At 34.1% G+C, this 19,096-nt stretch overlaps 1 protein-coding gene across 2 annotated transcripts; it reads left to right on the top strand.

Annotated features, from left to right (window-relative positions):
- Positions 1 to 4,484: 4,484 nt before the first annotated feature.
- Positions 4,485 to 18,544, top strand: LOC148613988 (beta-1,4-galactosyltransferase 5-like). Of its 2 annotated transcripts, XM_088587682.1 has the most exons (8): positions 4,485 to 4,557; positions 5,149 to 5,389; positions 7,988 to 8,217; positions 12,209 to 12,396; positions 13,407 to 13,529; positions 14,613 to 14,708; positions 15,729 to 15,867; positions 18,404 to 18,544. In XM_088587682.1, exons 1-8 carry the CDS (start codon positions 4,519 to 4,521, stop codon positions 18,512 to 18,514), a joined length of 1,167 nt encoding a protein of 388 aa, XP_088443808.1. In that variant the 5' UTR covers positions 4,485 to 4,518; the 3' UTR covers positions 18,515 to 18,544. The 2 variants fall into 2 exon arrangements, with proteins under 2 accessions (XP_088443808.1, XP_088443809.1); XM_088587683.1 differs by lacking the exons at positions 4,485 to 4,557; positions 5,149 to 5,389 and adding an exon at positions 7,579 to 7,629.
- Positions 18,545 to 19,096: the final 552 nt, after the last annotated feature.

The raw sequence follows: 19,096 nt of genomic DNA, 5'->3' as shown, positions 1-19,096 counted from the left end.
TATATAATGAAAAAAAAGTATTTTGATTTAACAGAAAATTATTTTTATCTTTGATATTTTCAAACTAGGCCAGTAGGATCCATAATCCCTTTAGTGGAAATTGAAATTCTAATTTCTCCTAGGACAAATTAGAATTCTAATTAGCATTGATTAAAATCCAGGGCAAATTGGAATTCTAATTTGTCTTAGGAGAAATTAGATTTCCGGAGGATTCCGAGGCCAACTGGATTCCAATTTACCCTTGTAATATATACCATATGTATGTCAAAAAGTATGAAGTTTGTTTTGAATCGACAATGGATGGTTCAGAAAATAATTTTACAATTCTATAAGAAAGCTATCAAATTTTGCACGAAATGAAAGAGTTATCTCACTTTTTCAATGAATTGTAAGGCTTTCTCTGAAACTCAATTCTCATTAACCATTGCAGTAAATCAAAAACCATCATTCAACTTTGAGAAAGTATGCATTTGTATTATGAAATTGATGAAAACATTATTTGTAATGTGCAACCCACTGCCCGGTTGTCGCATGGGGATTGGCCGCCCTCTTAATGGAATACTAATAGTTCTATTTAATATGGGAAGTTTCATTCCGATTTTATGACATTCTACGAATTTTTTTCGTTCGAATATAATCCGTATAACAAGGTGATAAAAATGACGTCATAACTCTAAAAAACAGGGAGGCGACCCTCTATTTTTATTACACAAAATACTTATTCAAGTACATAAGCACAAGCAAATAGAGAAAACACATTTACATATAAAACTAATGGTAGGATCTGGAAAGAAGGTAAATAACTTATACAAAGAAGCCGAATAACTTATACAATGAAACCTGTCTAAACTGACTATCTTTCGGACTTTAAATTTGTTCGGTTTAGATCTCACTAACCACTTCCGGATCAAATGGCCACCTCCCCTTTTGTACTGCCAAAAACACACTGAACCTAGATCTATGCATTGTCAGTGCAAAATTTGTGTGTATTTTTATTATAATTTTTATAAATTATATTTATAATTTACTACAAAAATGTATGAATATTGTTTACAAGTTTGAGTAATTTGCCTCCATGCTGTCAGTTAGAAAATGTAAAAATGTGGATTTCCAGTTTTATCTATTCAAATAAATTTTGTAAAGAATTTCTACAATCATCATATCATTAGCATAGTGATTTTAAAAGCCTTATTTTCCAAGCTTCGCAACGGTATGCAACTTTAAGATGTCATTTGTCCTGGGAATTCACAGTGAAACTTTGAAAATTACTTCTTTAACATGTAAAGTAATGGAAACGTTAGAAGTAGACCTTAGAAAGAAGTTCGGTTTCCCCAGGTTAAAATACATTAAAATTAATACAAAGGGATTTCTAGGAGTATCTGGTGTAGACAGGTTTTCGGATTATTGAGGGTTCGGTTTAGACAGGTTTCACTGTACAAAGTTCCATGTTTTTAAAAGTAAACTTGCAAGATCAAATGCAGTATGGAATGATTTGTTACTTAATTGGCAAATAAAAGCAAAATGGTGAAGAGATGCAGTACATGGAAGCCAGGCATCCATAAAGCTTTTACCTTTGATAATAAACTTCTGAACTTCAAGAAAAATTTCTACATTTTGTTCAGTATCTAGAACATTTAAGCCATACAAGTAATAGGTACATCAAGTGCCATAGAAAATATTATTTCATTTCGTAATATAGTATATTTGGGACATAGTGAAAAATGGGAAGTTGATTCCACATGAACACATGTACAATTAGGGGACTACAAGGTTACGATTGAACATATCTTTGTTGAGTGAAACACTTTTCATTCGCAATCTGGCATGTAATATTTGCCCTAGTCGTGTACAAATAAAGTGAAGATTCGAGCATTTTATCAAATGTCCCTGAATCTTATTTCTAAAAATGTTAAAAAAAGGAGCCTACCAACCACAAAGCTTATTACAACTTGAATAAAATTGAATCATTACAATTCTCATATTTTATTGTTACTATTAGTGCATTGAACATCTTCAAATCCTCCAACAAAATAATGCGAAGCTATTAAATTCAATACATTTTTCAGTAAGTTAAGGAGGTAGACCTAGGGTAAGGGACATACCTCATGAAATCAGTGATATGTTTGTATCATATTCAATTTCATCAAAGCCTCTCAAGCTTTCGTTTGAAGCAGAATAAAATGAATCCAAGTTGATTGAATGCTTACATAAGATTGATGTAAAATGCTGAATACAAACGTTCAAATGATTTTTAAGAAATGTGTCTCTTGCCCTAGATCTACCTACCTTCTTAAGGTTTTGTTTAAATGTATCGGACTATCGAAAAGTTAAAGTATCTATTTCAATATATTTTTTCAAGCTTTCTGAGTTTAAAAATGACCGTTAAAAGCTGAGCACGTTGTGAACAGGTTGTTTTTAAGTAAAGGATACAAAAGAAAAATAGAACAAATAAACAGATGGTCGGACATCCTGCAAACTCTATACATTCTACATAAGAGGGTGTGCTGGCACAATTGTAAGTAAACAGGTAATGATTGGTCGTATTTCAAACGAATATCATAGGAAATCAAATGAATATTAACCGAATATCAAATAAAAACTGTACATTGCTTAATTCATAATCTTCATATAAAGTTGCATCAAAATCACATGACATAGTTTATGGGAAGTTTTAGGAATCAGGCCTTATTATCCCTTTCTTATTAAGGAGGTAGACCTAGGGTAAGGGACATAACTCTTTAAATCAGGGATATGTTTGCATCATCCAATTTTACCAAAACCTTTCAAGCTTGCCCTTGAAACAGAATGAAATCAGTCCAAGTTACTTTGACGCTTACATGAGATGGTTGTAAAATGGTAAATACAAACGTTCAAATGATTTGTAAGAATTGTGTCCCTTACCCTAGGTCTACCTCCTTAAATCTAGGAAGATCAACTGTTTTATAGCAAGTAAACAGTGTACATGAGGAGATAGAGTTGATCAATGATTGAGAAGAAGTTATAAGTTTCCATCTGACATAGATTCAATGTGCAGTTAACGTCCAAATTGACAGACCACAAAGTGAATAGCATCAAAGAACAGGCTTACTCTATTCCCTTAAGTTACGATTTGATTTGCTGAAAGAACATGTGAAAAGTTTCTGCTCTGTACTTGTACACCTTGAAGGAATTTCCGAAACTTGTTGACTAAATAGTCAGTTTGTACAGATACTCAATAACAACTTGAAATCAGCCTGACTTGGTTCGTGGTAGGGAGTTGGTCGGTGGCACGCAAACCTGAGCCCATGACTACTCAATTTTAAAGTTTGGATTGATTATTTTTTGAAGTGTAAAGGATTTCGATTCTATAAGTACATAACGGTGAGTTTTTATAATTCAAAAAAAAAAAAGTTTGACTTAAATCTATGGAGTATTAGGCACCAACGTTAAGATGTCTGGGACCTAAATATTCGTTAAGGGACAAATACTGAGCGAATTGGCTATGTGTGTTATGATGTCTGCAGGAGATTCTGTTTTGTCTGTTACACAAAAAAAGATACGTGTATGTATATAGCGTAAATATCTATGTATTGCTACTAGGAAGGTAGCATGAACTTAAAGCGTACGTTTTTAACTTTTTAAGTATCAGTCAAATGAACTTCCGACACTGCCTGTGGTAGAGGTGATTCATTGTACAGAAAAACAAACCAAACAAACGATGCTTTTTTTGATCTACTTACACCATCTTTTCACGTAACTATAGTCCTTTCTGTCACCATATCTGTATTGTGGGGAAAACCTTCCATTTATATTCCACTAAACCAACCAAATCAATAATGATAACTCTCGCAAACTACCAATTTCATGTTCATTCTCTCAAAAATGCAATAACCTAATGACAAACTAAGACAGTATCTAGTCTGTAACTGTTTCTCATGCTCCACGCAGCGGCAGACTTTCGTTTCCTCTCTTACTAACCGCTGGAGACAAGCCTTTCGAAATTCTCGGGGTTACTCAAATCATACGTGGCTTGACAATCGGAAACCGTCGTGTAAAATCAATCACCTTTCCCGACTTTGCAAGATATGTTTTTTTTTCTGATAGGGCTGGCGGCAGCGTCTACAGTGAATTTCGAACGTCAGACGCTGTTTGGAGCATAGCATGATTGTTTCCGAAAAAGAAATAAAAGTAAATTTCGAGGGGTTTGACATACATGAATCATCTCATCTGATTTTTTAAATAAAGACTACCACTAAAAAAAGTACTCAGTTAAATATCTTTACCTATAGCTGAATTTTTATTTTCACGTAATATTACAATTAAATATTGAAAAAAATTTAGATAAAATCGATTGCAAGAATACTAACTACAAAATGCTAAGGAAAGGAAATAAAATAAAACAAAATGCTTTAATTTTTCAGCTGACATATGTTACTACTTCGAAAACCGTCGAATGTATATTTTACCCCCTTCAGTTAATGACTGAATGTTTAATATTTTTTTAAGGGAGTGTCGTAATAGAACTAATTCACCGAAAAAATGAGATATCGATTTCAAGGCGTTTTTAAGCGACGCAGGGTAAGTTAAATAAAAATATGTTTTCTGAACATTTGAATTTTTTAACATCAATAACCAAAACAAAATCGTGCAAAATAAATCAGGAATAAAGATGAAACTTTTTTCGTATTCACCTTCCCAAGTATAAGGATATTTATAATTGCGTGAAATTTTGATGGAAGCGTTAATTGCACGTTTCAGAACGTTGATAAAATCATTGATAACGTTAATTGCGTTATGTGCATACCGATACGATTATTTATATCAGGAAAACGAAACAGTCACCAAATATAAAACCAGAAATATAACTAATTTAAAGAAAGCTTTTCAAGTTCGTATAATTTAGGCACATGTTTCCTTCCAGGAACCGCCGACAATGGATATATTATGTTCCTCTCGCGACCTGCCGTCAATTGATACATTAACTAGGTATTGTTACACCAATGGAAGCGCGTTCAATCTCCACCACATTAAAGTTACTTAGGTTGTGGATTGGAAAATATTGACCGATCACACTGACACAAATATGGGAAAACCAACTCAATGAAACTTTTTTTAAATCAAGACACGATTGTCATTCGATTTCTTTCATAACTATATTTTACATAACAGACACAAGGCGAAAGTTCCATTGTCAATTGGATCCTCCTAGTTGGTCTGCTGGCTTCGATTTCGGTTGTCTACGTCCTGAATTATAGCTTCTACATTTCCGTTTCAAATATCACAAGCGATATGAAAGATATAACAAGTATGCTGACAGATATGGATATTGATTTGGTTGTTAGGGAAATAGGAAAAAGCGTATATGGACATAATAAGTCAGAACCATGCAGCTGGCCACCAAACTCGCTCAGTAAGTAAGTTAAAGAATTATAACGAATAGGAAAGATAATTAATTGTAATTGACAGCTCCATATTTTAGATAAAAAAATCATAAAATTTAAAACCTTAAAAATAACCATTTTCAACCCCCCCCCCCAAAAAAAAAAAACAAAAAACAAAAAAACAAAAAACAAAAAAAACAAAAACAAAGAGGATTTACTTGTTGAAAAAACTTACACCATTTTATTTTAAAATTGGTACTTTTGTTTCAAGAGTTTAAAATGACTAAAATTTATTAAAAAAAAAATTTTTTTTAAAAATCAGGAATGCACCACAAAGTTTCAATTGTCGTTCAAGCCCATACATTCATAACGTTATACATAAAAGAATGTAACAAAGAGACAGTGAAATATGATAAAATAAAGAAATCAAAATCGGTAAGGCCCTGAATGACTTCTAAGTGTATCGCATACGTCAAAGCACAAGAAAATAGGCATATGAATACTCTGCTTTCATGTCCATAATGTCTCTTATGTGCAAGGTTCCAGTGAGGTCTACGCCTGTGACGGTGAACGGCGGCGCTTCCTTTGATCGTGTCTTCGGTAGGGGCGGCGGATCTGGTGCACTGTACAGTTTCCCGATAAACTTACGACATCTGGTGCACTTGATGTTTCCCGATAAAACGCATTTACGAAAATCTTAATCACGTGCTGTCGTATTTTCGATATCCAGTAGTTTTGCCGTATTTCGGTTACGGTCGTAACACTCCTGAATGTTTCAATTTCACATGTATTGCTGATATCTGTAGTTCCGTAAAACACGGAAAACTCTATTTTACGATTATCATCATTGCAGTCTATCAGAAAATGATCTCAGAACAAAATATATAGGTACGTGTATTAGTAGGCTTTCTAATTTTGCTTGTCTTTTGATGGGTTCCTGTAAAAAATGCTATAGCGTATAACTTCTCGGTTTCGTTTACTCCATTTCCCGCTTCAAGTACGTCATTGACGTGCGTAATTTCTCTAACGTTAGTGTATTTTTCTTGTGTTCACGTGCTTGTGTTCTGAAATTAGTTTTTCTAAGACAACATGTACTAAAAGTGACCATTATATTTTCGAAGTTTGACCAAGCGTTTCCAATCCGCGCACGATTTAAGTATGTATCCGTACGATCTTAAGCTAATTACATCATTTGTGGGTGCGATCAAGTTCCTGATCACTTTCACTTTCAGCACGAATCCGTTTACTCTAATTTCCGTATCTTTCTTTGAGTAGATTGAGCAAAATTGTGTGCCTAGGCTGTGGAATACATGCTGGGATTGTCAGGCTTGGGAAAGATGCCACGTTCCTCGCACGTTAAAGATCTATGTTGTGGTATTTAATAGGAGTATGAACCTTTGCTCTGGGCCACAGGAGGCTAAATTGACCGACTCTACCCACCCTTCCCTTTTTCTAGTGGCAATCAAAATTTGTCGACCCTATTATCCTTGTGTCCCATCCCTTTTTTCATTTCATGTTCAGCGCATGATTATAGCTGAAATATTGCTGCTCGGACGTTAAATCCCAATAATCAACCAAACAATTAATTATACGTAGTTACATGATCAGACATACGTGTATGCATCTACGGGGCAGGATAAAAGAATACTGCAGTCTAATTGTATCTATTGCGCAATTGTTCATATTTACATTGTGCTGAGGCGTGGGCGTGTAACTAGATGCACGTGGGCTAAATCTGCTGGGCGTTGAGTCAACTTCATGCGTAGATTTTGGGTGATTCTCGTTACTTTGCAATGACTTTGCAAATTTACGAATTTGTCTAACTTCACAATCTAATACAAACATGTATTCTTCTGTACCACTGACCTCTTGGTCGAAGTCCTCTTCTTCGGATATTTATTTTAATGTCTTGACGTTCAAGTCTATGGAAGTTTTCTGTTTCTCCGTCACTGACCCCTCGAGAGCATCCACATCGTCATATTCAATGTCAGTTTCCGCCTTCAGATCATCTCTGAATTCTGACTTTAGACTAAGTTTTAAATTAATTTCCTGTGGTCACGGCACCACAAAGTGTGGTGGAACTCAGTGAGAATACGTTGTAGAGGTTTCAATGGAGTTTGTTATCGTCCGTTGTTAACAAGCCCTTACATTTATAACGTCATACATCAAAGAAGGTAACTAAGAGACGTCATGGCTACGACGTTACCATAATCGTGAGTGTCTGTACTTTGCATTTTCCCGTCACGCCGATTGATAGTGATACCAACAGGTAAGCGGTACCTGCTTCATAGAAGACATCTGCCATGAGACTGTGGTTGATGAAAGTCATTTTAAGGGATTAGTTATACTTTACCGATACATAAAAATATCCCCAATCATATGGTGCGCACTAGATATATCTCGCGTATATAGTTATGGTTAAGTCCAAACAGATGGAAAGAAAAGTCATTTTTGTAATCTAATTTAATTCAAGTATACAACAGTTTAAATCAACACACTATGCTGGTATTATCGACAATGACGATGTAATGTTCATTCTGGAGGAACATTTCAATTTAAAAAAAAAACCGACGCTTTTCAATTTTAATTCATGTAATATCAATCTAATCCCCGGGAATTCGTTTCAGACGGACGAGAACCATTAGATAAATGGGAATTTGATATGGATATATTAAATGAATTTTACCCGTTTATGAATTATGGACACTATTCCCCAACTGAATGCATTGCAAACAAAAAGGTCGCCATTATTGTGCCATATCGGGACAGAGAACCACAATTAAAGATCTTTCTCAATAATGTTATACCTCGGATTAACAGACAGAAGCAAGAATTTGGTATTTACATCATAGAACAGGTACTATGTTAAAAGAATGTTGCGAACAAAGCGACAAACTTAAAATCGCAAAGTTAAAAATCCGAGATTTGTCTAAAAACAAAAAGAAAAAAAAGAAATTGAAATAGTATTTTTGAATAAAATTTCGAATTGCGATAAATAATGCATGCAAATACTATCTGAAATTACAATATGTTTATTGAGTCAGTAATAAAACGTAATTATTTAGAGAAGCATTAGTTTGATATCGTTGATATTAGTTTTCAGTATTTTTCTATTTTGATTCATATCTGTAAATTTATTATAACAAAATGCTCTCAAAACACACATATAATGCAAATTATTATATTTCGTATTTCTTAGTTTCTATCTAAACAATTTTATTCTGACACACCCATATTTGTTGATATTGGACGCTTGTCGTTATAATTACAAATGATATCGCACAGCTGACGTGTCGGCTGTTGACATGAAATTCAGGATTAAATTGTTATATGGCAAAATTATCAGAATCAATTTAAATTGGTCAGACATCTAATAGGATTTTTTTCACTTTAAAAAAGAACACACACACACACACACACACACACACACACACACACACACACACACACACACATATCTTCACAGCAAACCAACTGATAGTCACCAATACTTATCTCCCAATAGTTGTCATCCAAAACATTGTACTAAAAGCATCCCATACAGTCAGGCACTTCGAATTCGGCGTATTTGTTCTTCTGACGATACCACCAACAAACGTCTAGATGAACTCCGTGGTCATTTGTTATCGCGTGGCTATAAATCAACATATATAGATCGGGGATTTGAACGTGCTAACAAAATCAGCCGTAAAGATCTCCTCGAGTACAAACCTAAGAAAAAGAACAAAAGGGTCCCTTTTGTACTTACGTACCATCCAGCCTTTTGGAAACTCTCGCAGTTACTGCATTCAAATTGGAAAGACATTCAAAAACATCCCAAGCTCTCCAAGCTCTTTCCGGGGGCCCGGTCCTGGCATTCCGTAGACCGAGGAGCCTAAGAGATGCCCTAGTAAGAGCAGAGATTTCATCTCAGTCTAAACAAAATACAACGGGCCAGTGTCAACCATGTGGAGATAAGAGATGTAAGACCTGTACCCAGATGCTGCACACCAAAACTTTTAAAAGCTACTGCACTGGAAAGGAATTTGCCATTTTTTGCGACGTAACTTGCAAAACCGAAAATACCATATACCTTCTCCAGTGCCGATGTGGTATGCAGTACGTTGGCGAAACAGAACAACCTTTCAACAGGCGTATGAATGGTCATCGCAGTGACTACAAATGCAAACTAGACCTCCCTCCGAGTCGCCATCTTAGATCTGCCGGACACACCCAGGAGGATCTCCACAACATTGTTGTGACGATCATAGAACATAATAAAAACTGGTCAAAATGTAAAAGAGTATCTCGGGAAAGCTTTTGGATGAAGAAATTGCAAACAACTTCACCAGATGGAATTAACGAGAAAAAATAATTCATTTTTAGGTCTTGGATCTAAGGCTGGTACAGCACTACTTGCTATACATCAATACGCCGTACTACTATATTTGAACTTTTTATTTTTTTAAATTGTTTTCCACAGTTAATTGTAACTTTGATTAAAAGACCCTCTTTGTTATTTTCATTCAGGCTCCTCATCAGTTGCTTATGTGAGCCTTTGATAAAGGTACAATTACCCACAGCGCACGCTATTGAGCTTCTGAATCTGTTTTGATCTTGAACTTTGTGAGTTTTTATGCTCGTTAAGTTTTGTGAGTTTTATGCTGAGGAAGGAGATCTGTTATCCGAAATATTCAATTTAAATTTTACCATCTTCTGGTGATGTTAAACATATTTAGACGTTTATATATATATAAAATCACAAAACTTAACGAGCATAAAACTCACAAAGTTCAAGATCAAAACAGATTCAGAAGCTGAATCGCGTACGCTGTTGGTGATTGTACCTTTATCAAAGGCTCACATAAGCAACTGATGAGGAGCCTGAATGAAAATAACAAAGAGGGTCTTTTTATCAAAGTTACAATTAACTGTGGAAAACAATTTAAAAAAATATAAAAAGTCCAAATATAGTAGTACGGCGTATTGATGTATGGCAAGTAGTGCTGTACCAGCCTTAGATCCAAGACCTAAAAATGAATTATTTTTTCTCGTTAATTCCATCTGGTGAAGTTGTTTGCAATTTCTTCACCCAAAAGCTTTCCCGAGATACTCTTTTACATTTTGACCAGTTTTTATTATGTTCTATGATCGTCACAACAATGTTGTGGAGATCCTCCTGGGTGTGTCCGGCAGATCTAAGATGGCGACTCGGAGGGAGGTCTAGTTTGCATTTGTAGTCACTGCGATGACCATTCATACGCCTGTTGAAAGGTTGTTCTGTTTCGCCAACGTACTGCATACCACATCGGCACTGGAGAAGGTATGTGGTATTTTCGGTTTTGCAAGTTACGTCGCAAAAAATGGCAAATTCCTTTCCAGTGCAGTAGCTTTTAAAAGTTTTGGTGTGCAGCATCTGGGTACAGGTCTTACATCTCTTATCTCCACATGGTTGACACTGGCCCGTTGTATTTTGTTTAGACTGAGATGAAATCTCTGCTCTTACTAGGGCATCTCTTAGGCTCCTCGGTCTACGGAATGCCAGGACCGGGCCCCCGGAAAGAGCTTGGAGAGCTTGGAATGTTTTTGAATGTCTTTCCAATTTGAATGCAGTAACTGCGAGAGTTTCCAAAAGGCTGGATGGTACTTAAGTACAAAAGGGACCCTTTTGTTCTTTTTCTTAGGTTTGTACTCGAGGAGATCTTTACGACTGATTTTGTTAGCACGTTCAAATCCCCGATCTACATCTGTTGATTTAAAGCCACGCGATAACAAATGACCACGGAGTTCATGTTGACGTTTGTTGGTGGTATATATATATATATACAAATTTGGTTGTACCTTACTCGACCAAATTAGATATATACTAAGATATTTGGTTAAAAAAAAACACTGAGTAATAAATTCGTAAAAGAAAATATGTAATAAAACAATTGCATGTATATCCATTCATGTTTTAAAATTTAATGAACTGAATTACTAGTAATGGGTTGTTCTGAATAGTTGTTCCTTCCATTCTAAAGAGCTTACTGATTCTGGAAAAAAAATACAAAACAAATACCTTTCGAGAATATGAGCTCAATTGTACCACAAGTTTCACTCTGACTACAGATCTAGGGTCAAATCAAGAATTTCCATGCTCGAGATATGAGAAAGTAACATAAATATTTTGTAAAATTTAATAAAAAAACTAGCTTGATTTTTGTTGTGCTGTTTTTTATCAATTCGTCAGAGTGCCTAAATAAACTAAGTTGAGAAATTGTTTTCAAATGTTCTAAAATATTAACAATATTCAAATTGATAAGCTGATAATTATAAGGCATTAGACAACTACATGTTAACGCAAAAGATGATTTAAACTGTACAAATGAGTGAACTGTATCAAGTGAAACTCGTGCGTTTGTTTGTTTGTTTGTTTTTTGGTCATTTTCTGAAGATTGAGGAAAACTTGACTTCAAAAATTATGTTTTGTTTTTGTTAAACAAAATCGCTGTTTTATTAATTCGTCAGAGTGCCTAAATAAACTAACTTGAGAAATTGTTTTCAAATGTTCTAAAATATTCAAACTATTCAAAATATTCAACTATTTAAAATATTCAACTATTCAAAACAAAGCATTACTAGTAATTCAGTTCATTAAATTTTAAAACATGAATGGATATGAAATTTTAGAATGTTTGTTAATTGAATTTACTGAAATGAACAGTAGACTGACGTTTGCGTTTTCATTAAAACATCCCTACAGCTGCAAATCTGAGATCCCGGATTTTCACTTGTTTGTTGCGCTAAAGTGCGATTAGGTGTCTTTTTTTCCCCGTTTAGGCTGTAAGTTTACAAAGAGACTTAATGTAACTTTCGAAATATTATAGACATCTGGCACCCCTTTTAACAGGGGCATGTTGGCGAATATAGGTTATAAAGAGGCAATGGATGACCTAGATTACGACTGTATAGTAATCCATGATTTGGACATATTACCAGAAGACGACAGAAACTTTTACACATGCGCAGACAATCCCATCCACATGGCAGTCAAAGTAGAACAGTTCAGATACAAGTTTGTAATAATGAAAATATTTTTGACAAGATAAGCATTCGATTAATTTGTGAGGAAGTGTTTTTATAGACAAAATGTTTTTTTTTTATAAACTGTACTTTTTCTAGTGGATACATTTTAGTTCCAGGTGCATTATAATTTAGGGAAAAAAACAGGTTGAATGGAGAAATTTTGCTAATGTATGTAAAGTTTGTAGGTATTAAATGAAAGAATTAATGACAATTCTTTGAATGAGATTGAATGCTATATTTTTAACCTTCACATTTTTCAGTCATCAATGTAGTGCATGTCCATCATGTTATTTACCCTCCCATGTTTTTAGTGGAGTAGTGAAGACTTAATTAGGTATATTGTTTTCAGTGTGGGATGCCTTATTTTTAGTTATGGCAAAATGTACCAGTTTTTGATGCTCATGTTGCCGGTACCACATACCTGTCCTATGATTTCGTTGATACTTTAGTTTCACTTTTCAGCTTAAATACAAAAATACCAGTCATATCTGTATTGCAAATTTCGATATGCTGTACACGTGTTTCAGGGAATAACCCCTCATCATAAGCATTATAATCAAATGTATAGGAAAATCTGAATCCAAAATAATTGTGTACAAAAAGCCAAAAAAATCGAAATTGAAAGCCAAATCGTTCACCGAGAGGTTCTACCATATGCATTATATAGGAATGAAGCCCTGGTGTTTTAGGTATTTTTAAATTTGTAATACTGCAAAATTGATAAATATGATAAATAAAATCTGATGTGACAAGTCTGACCACTAGTATGATGATTACCATAAGGGAACTTAAAAGGTTGTAACAGTGGTTCCCTTATACTTCGGTTTAGAATGTCTGGTTGAATTGGTTCAGTGTCAGTTATGTTGGTTAGATATTGCAAGTTAGATGAGATAACAAATCAGATTAGTTTGTTTTTATTACAATATAAGTGTTTGTTATTCAATGTATCTTGGAATTCCCCCTTTACCTGTGTCTGTTTATATATCATTCTTCCGACAGGTTAGTTTATGATGAGTTTGCTGGAGGAATTACTTCATTTTCCTCGGAACAGTACAAAAGGATAAATGGTTTTTCTAACCAGTTCTTCGGTTGGGGCGGTGAAGATGACGATCTATATAACAGGTAACGTACATCTACAGTGCTAGCGTCAAAATCAAATTTAACATTAAACAAAGCAAACTGTTAAAAACTGAAACAACCATCACAAAATCAAAATTGGAAAATACCAATCTTGATAATACATTGATAATTTTTTTCTTCCTATATGTATCAAGGAGACTTTGGGTAGGTAGGAAGTAGATAGATAGGTAATGAAATAATTTGATATGAAAATAAAACAATTTTATAGTTCTCTTTTTCTAATTCGTTCTCTACAAAGCATTACTTTTACACGAAAAGAATGAAAGAAGTCGATAAATTAAATAATTGTAAAACGGACTCGGTCTACTTTTAGAAACTACGTATATGATGAATTTTCGCTTCGCTCTTTAAGAACAACCAGTTACCTTTAATTCCTTTACTAACATTGCGTTTTGTACTTATTTGATGTAAAACATGTACATATTTGTTCATTGGTTCAGTTAAATATGTATCTATTTATAGTTTAGATAAATCTCTACAGATGCTTTTACTTTCACTTTAGCAGTTTGGTATTTGTAATCTTAATCAACTGAGGCAATGCCTCTCTCTTGAGTTTGTTATGTCGTTTACATGTTGAAAACTCGTGACAAGAAACAAACGTGTAACTGATGGAACAAAAACTTAAAATAATACTTTATTTTGATATTTTTCTTTCTGTTTAATGCAAAATAACTTTTTGAACCTAGCAAGAAAAACAAGTGCAAATATTACAGAGTAATCAAAGTAATAAAGATTCTAGCCAATATCAAAAGAATGCTTTTCATTGACAATGACAAGACAGGGAAAACAGACACACACAACACAGCATATAAAATAACCAAAATAATACGTACAAAACAACACAAGTAAATAAGCAATTCGGAATTTATTAAAAAAAAAAAACAGGAGCATGGGCCAGGTACAACAGAAGGGTAAGCGACCTTTGCTTTTCAAAGAAGATCCATCCAGTTGCTGAAAAAAGTCAAGTCGAGGGTGGACGAAAGAGGAAAAAAATATGACCCGTTGAAATAAAATGGTTCTTATCAACAAATTCTAAACCCAAAATGATAAATGTTTCATTTGCAGAATAAAGAACAAAAACTTGACATTAACACGACCGTTTGAAGAACATGGACATTGTGGTAGCGTAAGTCACACGACAGCTAATAAAAAGAATAATAGGTGAATACTAAAGCTGGATACAAGAGAAATGTGACCTCGGAACAACAAATCAAATATATATCTACTGGTGGGCGTCGAATGTAACATTAAATACACAACACAGCCTTATAACGTTTTACAATGATATTTCATTTTGGTTTTCTTAGATTTTCGCGATTATAATTTCTCTTCTCAACTTATTGGAGGAATCATGGAGAATGACTAATAACTAATAAGGCCCGATTCGTTGTCGTTGTTCATTCAAACAAATATATATAATATTAAATGCATATCTAAAATAGTCATTAATATACATATTTCGTATCCCCACTCACTTATTTTCTTGTATCTGCCATGACGACAAAAATGTATCTGCATGATACAAATGACATTTTAAGTGAGATATGAAAAATACTTAGTGTATGGCAAAGAACCAGGAGACTACTAGTAATTCAAATGTGATATTGTGATATTACATAATAATTCCAATCTAAAACGCATATAACCTGGAAGCCTGTGTAATATTATTTTCGTTCCACAAGTTTCTCTCAAATATAACCCCGGATCACCAGTGACGTCTTCTGTCTTTTGATTAGCTGAGCGAACATGACTTTATTTTATTTACTTTTACACGTTCTAATATTCAAATTCAAAGAAAACTACGTTTAAATATATTTTTCCAAGTTACTTATATTATCTTTCGATATAAATGCACAATTATAAAGTCAATTCAAATAATTAAATTTTTGCTTTTATTTTATTTCATAAGTGGCAATTACTCATATATTGTGCACATCCGTCGCTGATGACTTGAGTCTATTTTTAGCGATCCTAGTGTCGCTTATGATCTTGACCAGGGAACCAGATTAAGAAGCATATACTGTTTTTTGCATTTTGATTCACCCTTAAGGACATATTTATCGTAAAAAACATGACTACCATTGAAAAAAATGATTTTAAAAAGATTGTGCTTTAATTAGAATTTGGTTTGATTAAAACAAATTTTATTTACATAATGAAGTGAACGATTTAAAATTTCAGACATGAAATATTGGAAAATTCTTACAGACTTCATGACAAGGATGGTTTAAACAATCTTAACTATACTGTTATCGAGAAATCGCTGAAACAACTTTATGTACTGGTTTTTGTCCATATCGATATGAAACTTGTCCAACAGGTATTTATCTGTAATGTAAGAAATAATGGTAAGGTCTCTACCATTTTATTTTTAAAGGAAATTTTTATGGCATTGGAATTATTTATATTTGGTGTTTTGTATGCTTAAGTATTTGAAGAGCTGTTTGTATTTTCATGTGATTAAAAACTCATATGACATCAGCTCATCTCGATATCAATTGATGTTAGTTGACCATCACAAAAACTTGCCAAATGAGCAACTCGGGAGCATGGACCAGGTGCACTGGTAGGGTAAGCGTCCTCTGCTTTTCTAGAAACACCCGCCGACTTGCTCATAAAAACTCAAGACGAAAGAGGAAAGGAAAACTATGACAAGTTGAACAAATCAGTTTTCATGGCGCAGATGGATACACTGTAACGATCCACGAGTTCATGATGACGGCCATAAAACTTTTGCAACATAACCCTGCTCCAGAAGCCTATTTGTTAGAATTCTAGCGCGATAAAAAAAGTCTGCGTAGCCTCTGCAAGCTCTGGCATAACGCATGAGTTGTGATATGAACACTCCATACGCAGGTGCTGAAGGGATGTTGCCACAGATGAAAGGAAAGTTGACAATTTTGAAAGAAAAGTCATCACGTTTGTCGTAAAGTTTGGTCAATAGTTTTCCTTTACCATTGATTTCTACGTGTAGGCCAAGATATGAGGCTGACTTCACAGTGTCTGTAGTATCCTTTATCTCAAGTTCTTTGGGGGTAGATGCGATGTATCAAATCCCCAAAATTAGGATTGTTTAAAGATAATACGCCATCTATATAGCGGAAACTGAGATTAAAGGATCTAGCTAAACGATATTCTTTCCTTCGGATGAGATCAGCTATAGTCAGCCTCATAAGAGTGAAGGAATAGGAGCACAATTTGTTCCCATTTGAATACCGACCGTTTGTCGAAAAACACGTCCACCACACTGAACAAATATGTTGTCGATTAAAAATTCCAGCATTTTGTAAACATCTTCTTCTGTATATTTGGAAGATGATTTGGAGTTATTTCTTACAAAGTATGAGGAATCTCTACCAAGAACTATATATTTGTATCTAGGTGTACCATCTTTTTTTTTGAAAAACAACGATGTATAATATTTAAAGTCGGGATTTTAATTGAGTATGTGGAATAGAAGTATACAGTGTTGAAAAATCATAGGTTTTAATGCTATTATATTCTGATAATAGTCTTGAACTGATTGTCTCCAAAAGATCTTTCGAATTTTTCAGGATCCACATTGAAGTAAAACCACTACGAGAGTAACAAGTTTTGTGGCAAGACTGCAAACCCTCTTTTACAGCTGTGTGTATAGAAGTTAAAAGTTTTGAAAGAGGTTTGTTGGTACATTTTGCAGATCCAGCTATGTAACGTTGTTTGTATGGATTCCTGTGGAGTTTAGGAATCCAGTACATAGACGGTAAATCACAATCATCGTCCTTGGTAGAGAGACCAAAAGAGAATAGCACAGGTTTATGCTTTTCCACAATTTCTTCTTTGAAGAGTATGGTAGCAGTATAGGTCTTATCACTGCTATTGTTTTCTACGTCTACCTCTGATAATAAACATTGGATGTAAAACGTTTTGCAGACAAAAACAATGTTGTTTTTGCTTTGTCTGCTGGTACGACAACATATTTGTCATGTATAGTAGACAATGTTTTTGCTATATCAAATTCCGCGAAAACTGATGTAGCATTGGCACCTATTGACCTACTTAAAACTTTCATTCGTTTCAAAATGTTTAAAAAACTCAAACATACTTTAGTCTGGTACATCCATCACTTAAGGAGGTAGACCAAGGGTAAGGGACACAACTCTTATTGGAATGTTTGAATACAGCATTTTACATCAATCTCATGTAAGCATTAAGTAACTTGGACTGATTTCATTCTGTTTCAAATGTAAGCTTGAAGACTTTAATGAAATTGAATGCGATACAAACATATCACTGATTTCATGATATATGTCCCTTACCCTAGGTCTTCCTCCTTAATTAAAAGGAAATAATTTGATTATCACAAAAAATAGATATAAATTGAAGAACGGATTCATATTCAAGTTGTATTCAATGGAATAATAGGGTTTGTAAGTCTCATCATGTGACTCCATGGTCCTAGTCCACCATTCATATGCATAGAGATTTGTCATTTTCAGAGCGTTGGGTTCAGTACATAGAATAAAGACATGTTTCCTTCTAAAAATACCAATGAAAATGACAAATACCAATTTCCACATGATTAAAGTGTTAAGAAAACGCGTAAAACAGAAGATTTTGCATTGTAAGACAGCCTTCCGAGATCCCGGAAGTAAACAATAAAATGCAGACCGGTGTTCGGATTTCAATACGTTCTACCTCCGAAATTCCGGTAAGGAAACTGAAACTAGATCGAGACTTACAGACCCTATACAGAAAAAAATTCTTGACAAAATATATTATTTGTTATGGTTCACATCAATTTTAGGATAAAAGAAAAAAAGTATATGTCTAAAGACAAGATCAAATTTCATTTCAATATTGTACTATTTTTGCAGGGGGTAAAAAACCTCATGAAAAAGTCAAGAAAGAGGAGAAAACCAGGTTACAGATCACGTCATAATTTATTTAGAAACCCCCACATGGATTTGACATGGCTGCAGTTTTGAATATTAAAAATAGATTTATTGATTGAAAAATGTGCGAATTTATGTTCATGTCAGTGACATATAAATTGGACTTTAAAGCAGAAAAAGATGTCAAATCAAAAGGTTTTAAAAGTCCTTTGTCATACCGCTATTTTCGACATAATTTTTGCTCTTGAAATGAGAGTATAATGACGTCAGATTGTCTTTCTTATTCAAAATGAAACACTGCTTCAATGAATTTCGGTGATTCCGTTTAGAAACATTGGCGAATGAAGCTTTTGGCTAAAAAACATGAAAACATAAAAACAATACTACTTTGCACACACTATATAGTACAAACTGGGGCAATCTTTCTCATAGAAAAAACCTTTCCGTATTATGGGTAATTAGCTCTCATGCACTTGTATTGGTTAGCTGAAACAGAGTGCCACTGCGCTCGACATTAATTTAACTGCCAAACAAGAAACATAACCGAATTTTCTGCATTAAATCACTCAAATGTATACTGCAATTTCCCCTAAAGACGACATCTCAGTAACACACTTTCGATTGTCAATTTATCGCAATATTCATGATAATTGGATACGTTAGAAAACTGGCCAC

This window comes from Perna viridis, chromosome 6 (assembly GCF_037379345.1).
Source record: "Perna viridis isolate PV_CMFRI_1.1 ecotype Kerala chromosome 6, ASM3737934v1, whole genome shotgun sequence".
Taxonomy (NCBI): domain Eukaryota; kingdom Metazoa; phylum Mollusca; class Bivalvia; order Mytilida; family Mytilidae; genus Perna; species Perna viridis.
Note: the sequence above shows the minus strand (reverse complement) of the source record. Positions and strands in the feature narration are given on the sequence as shown.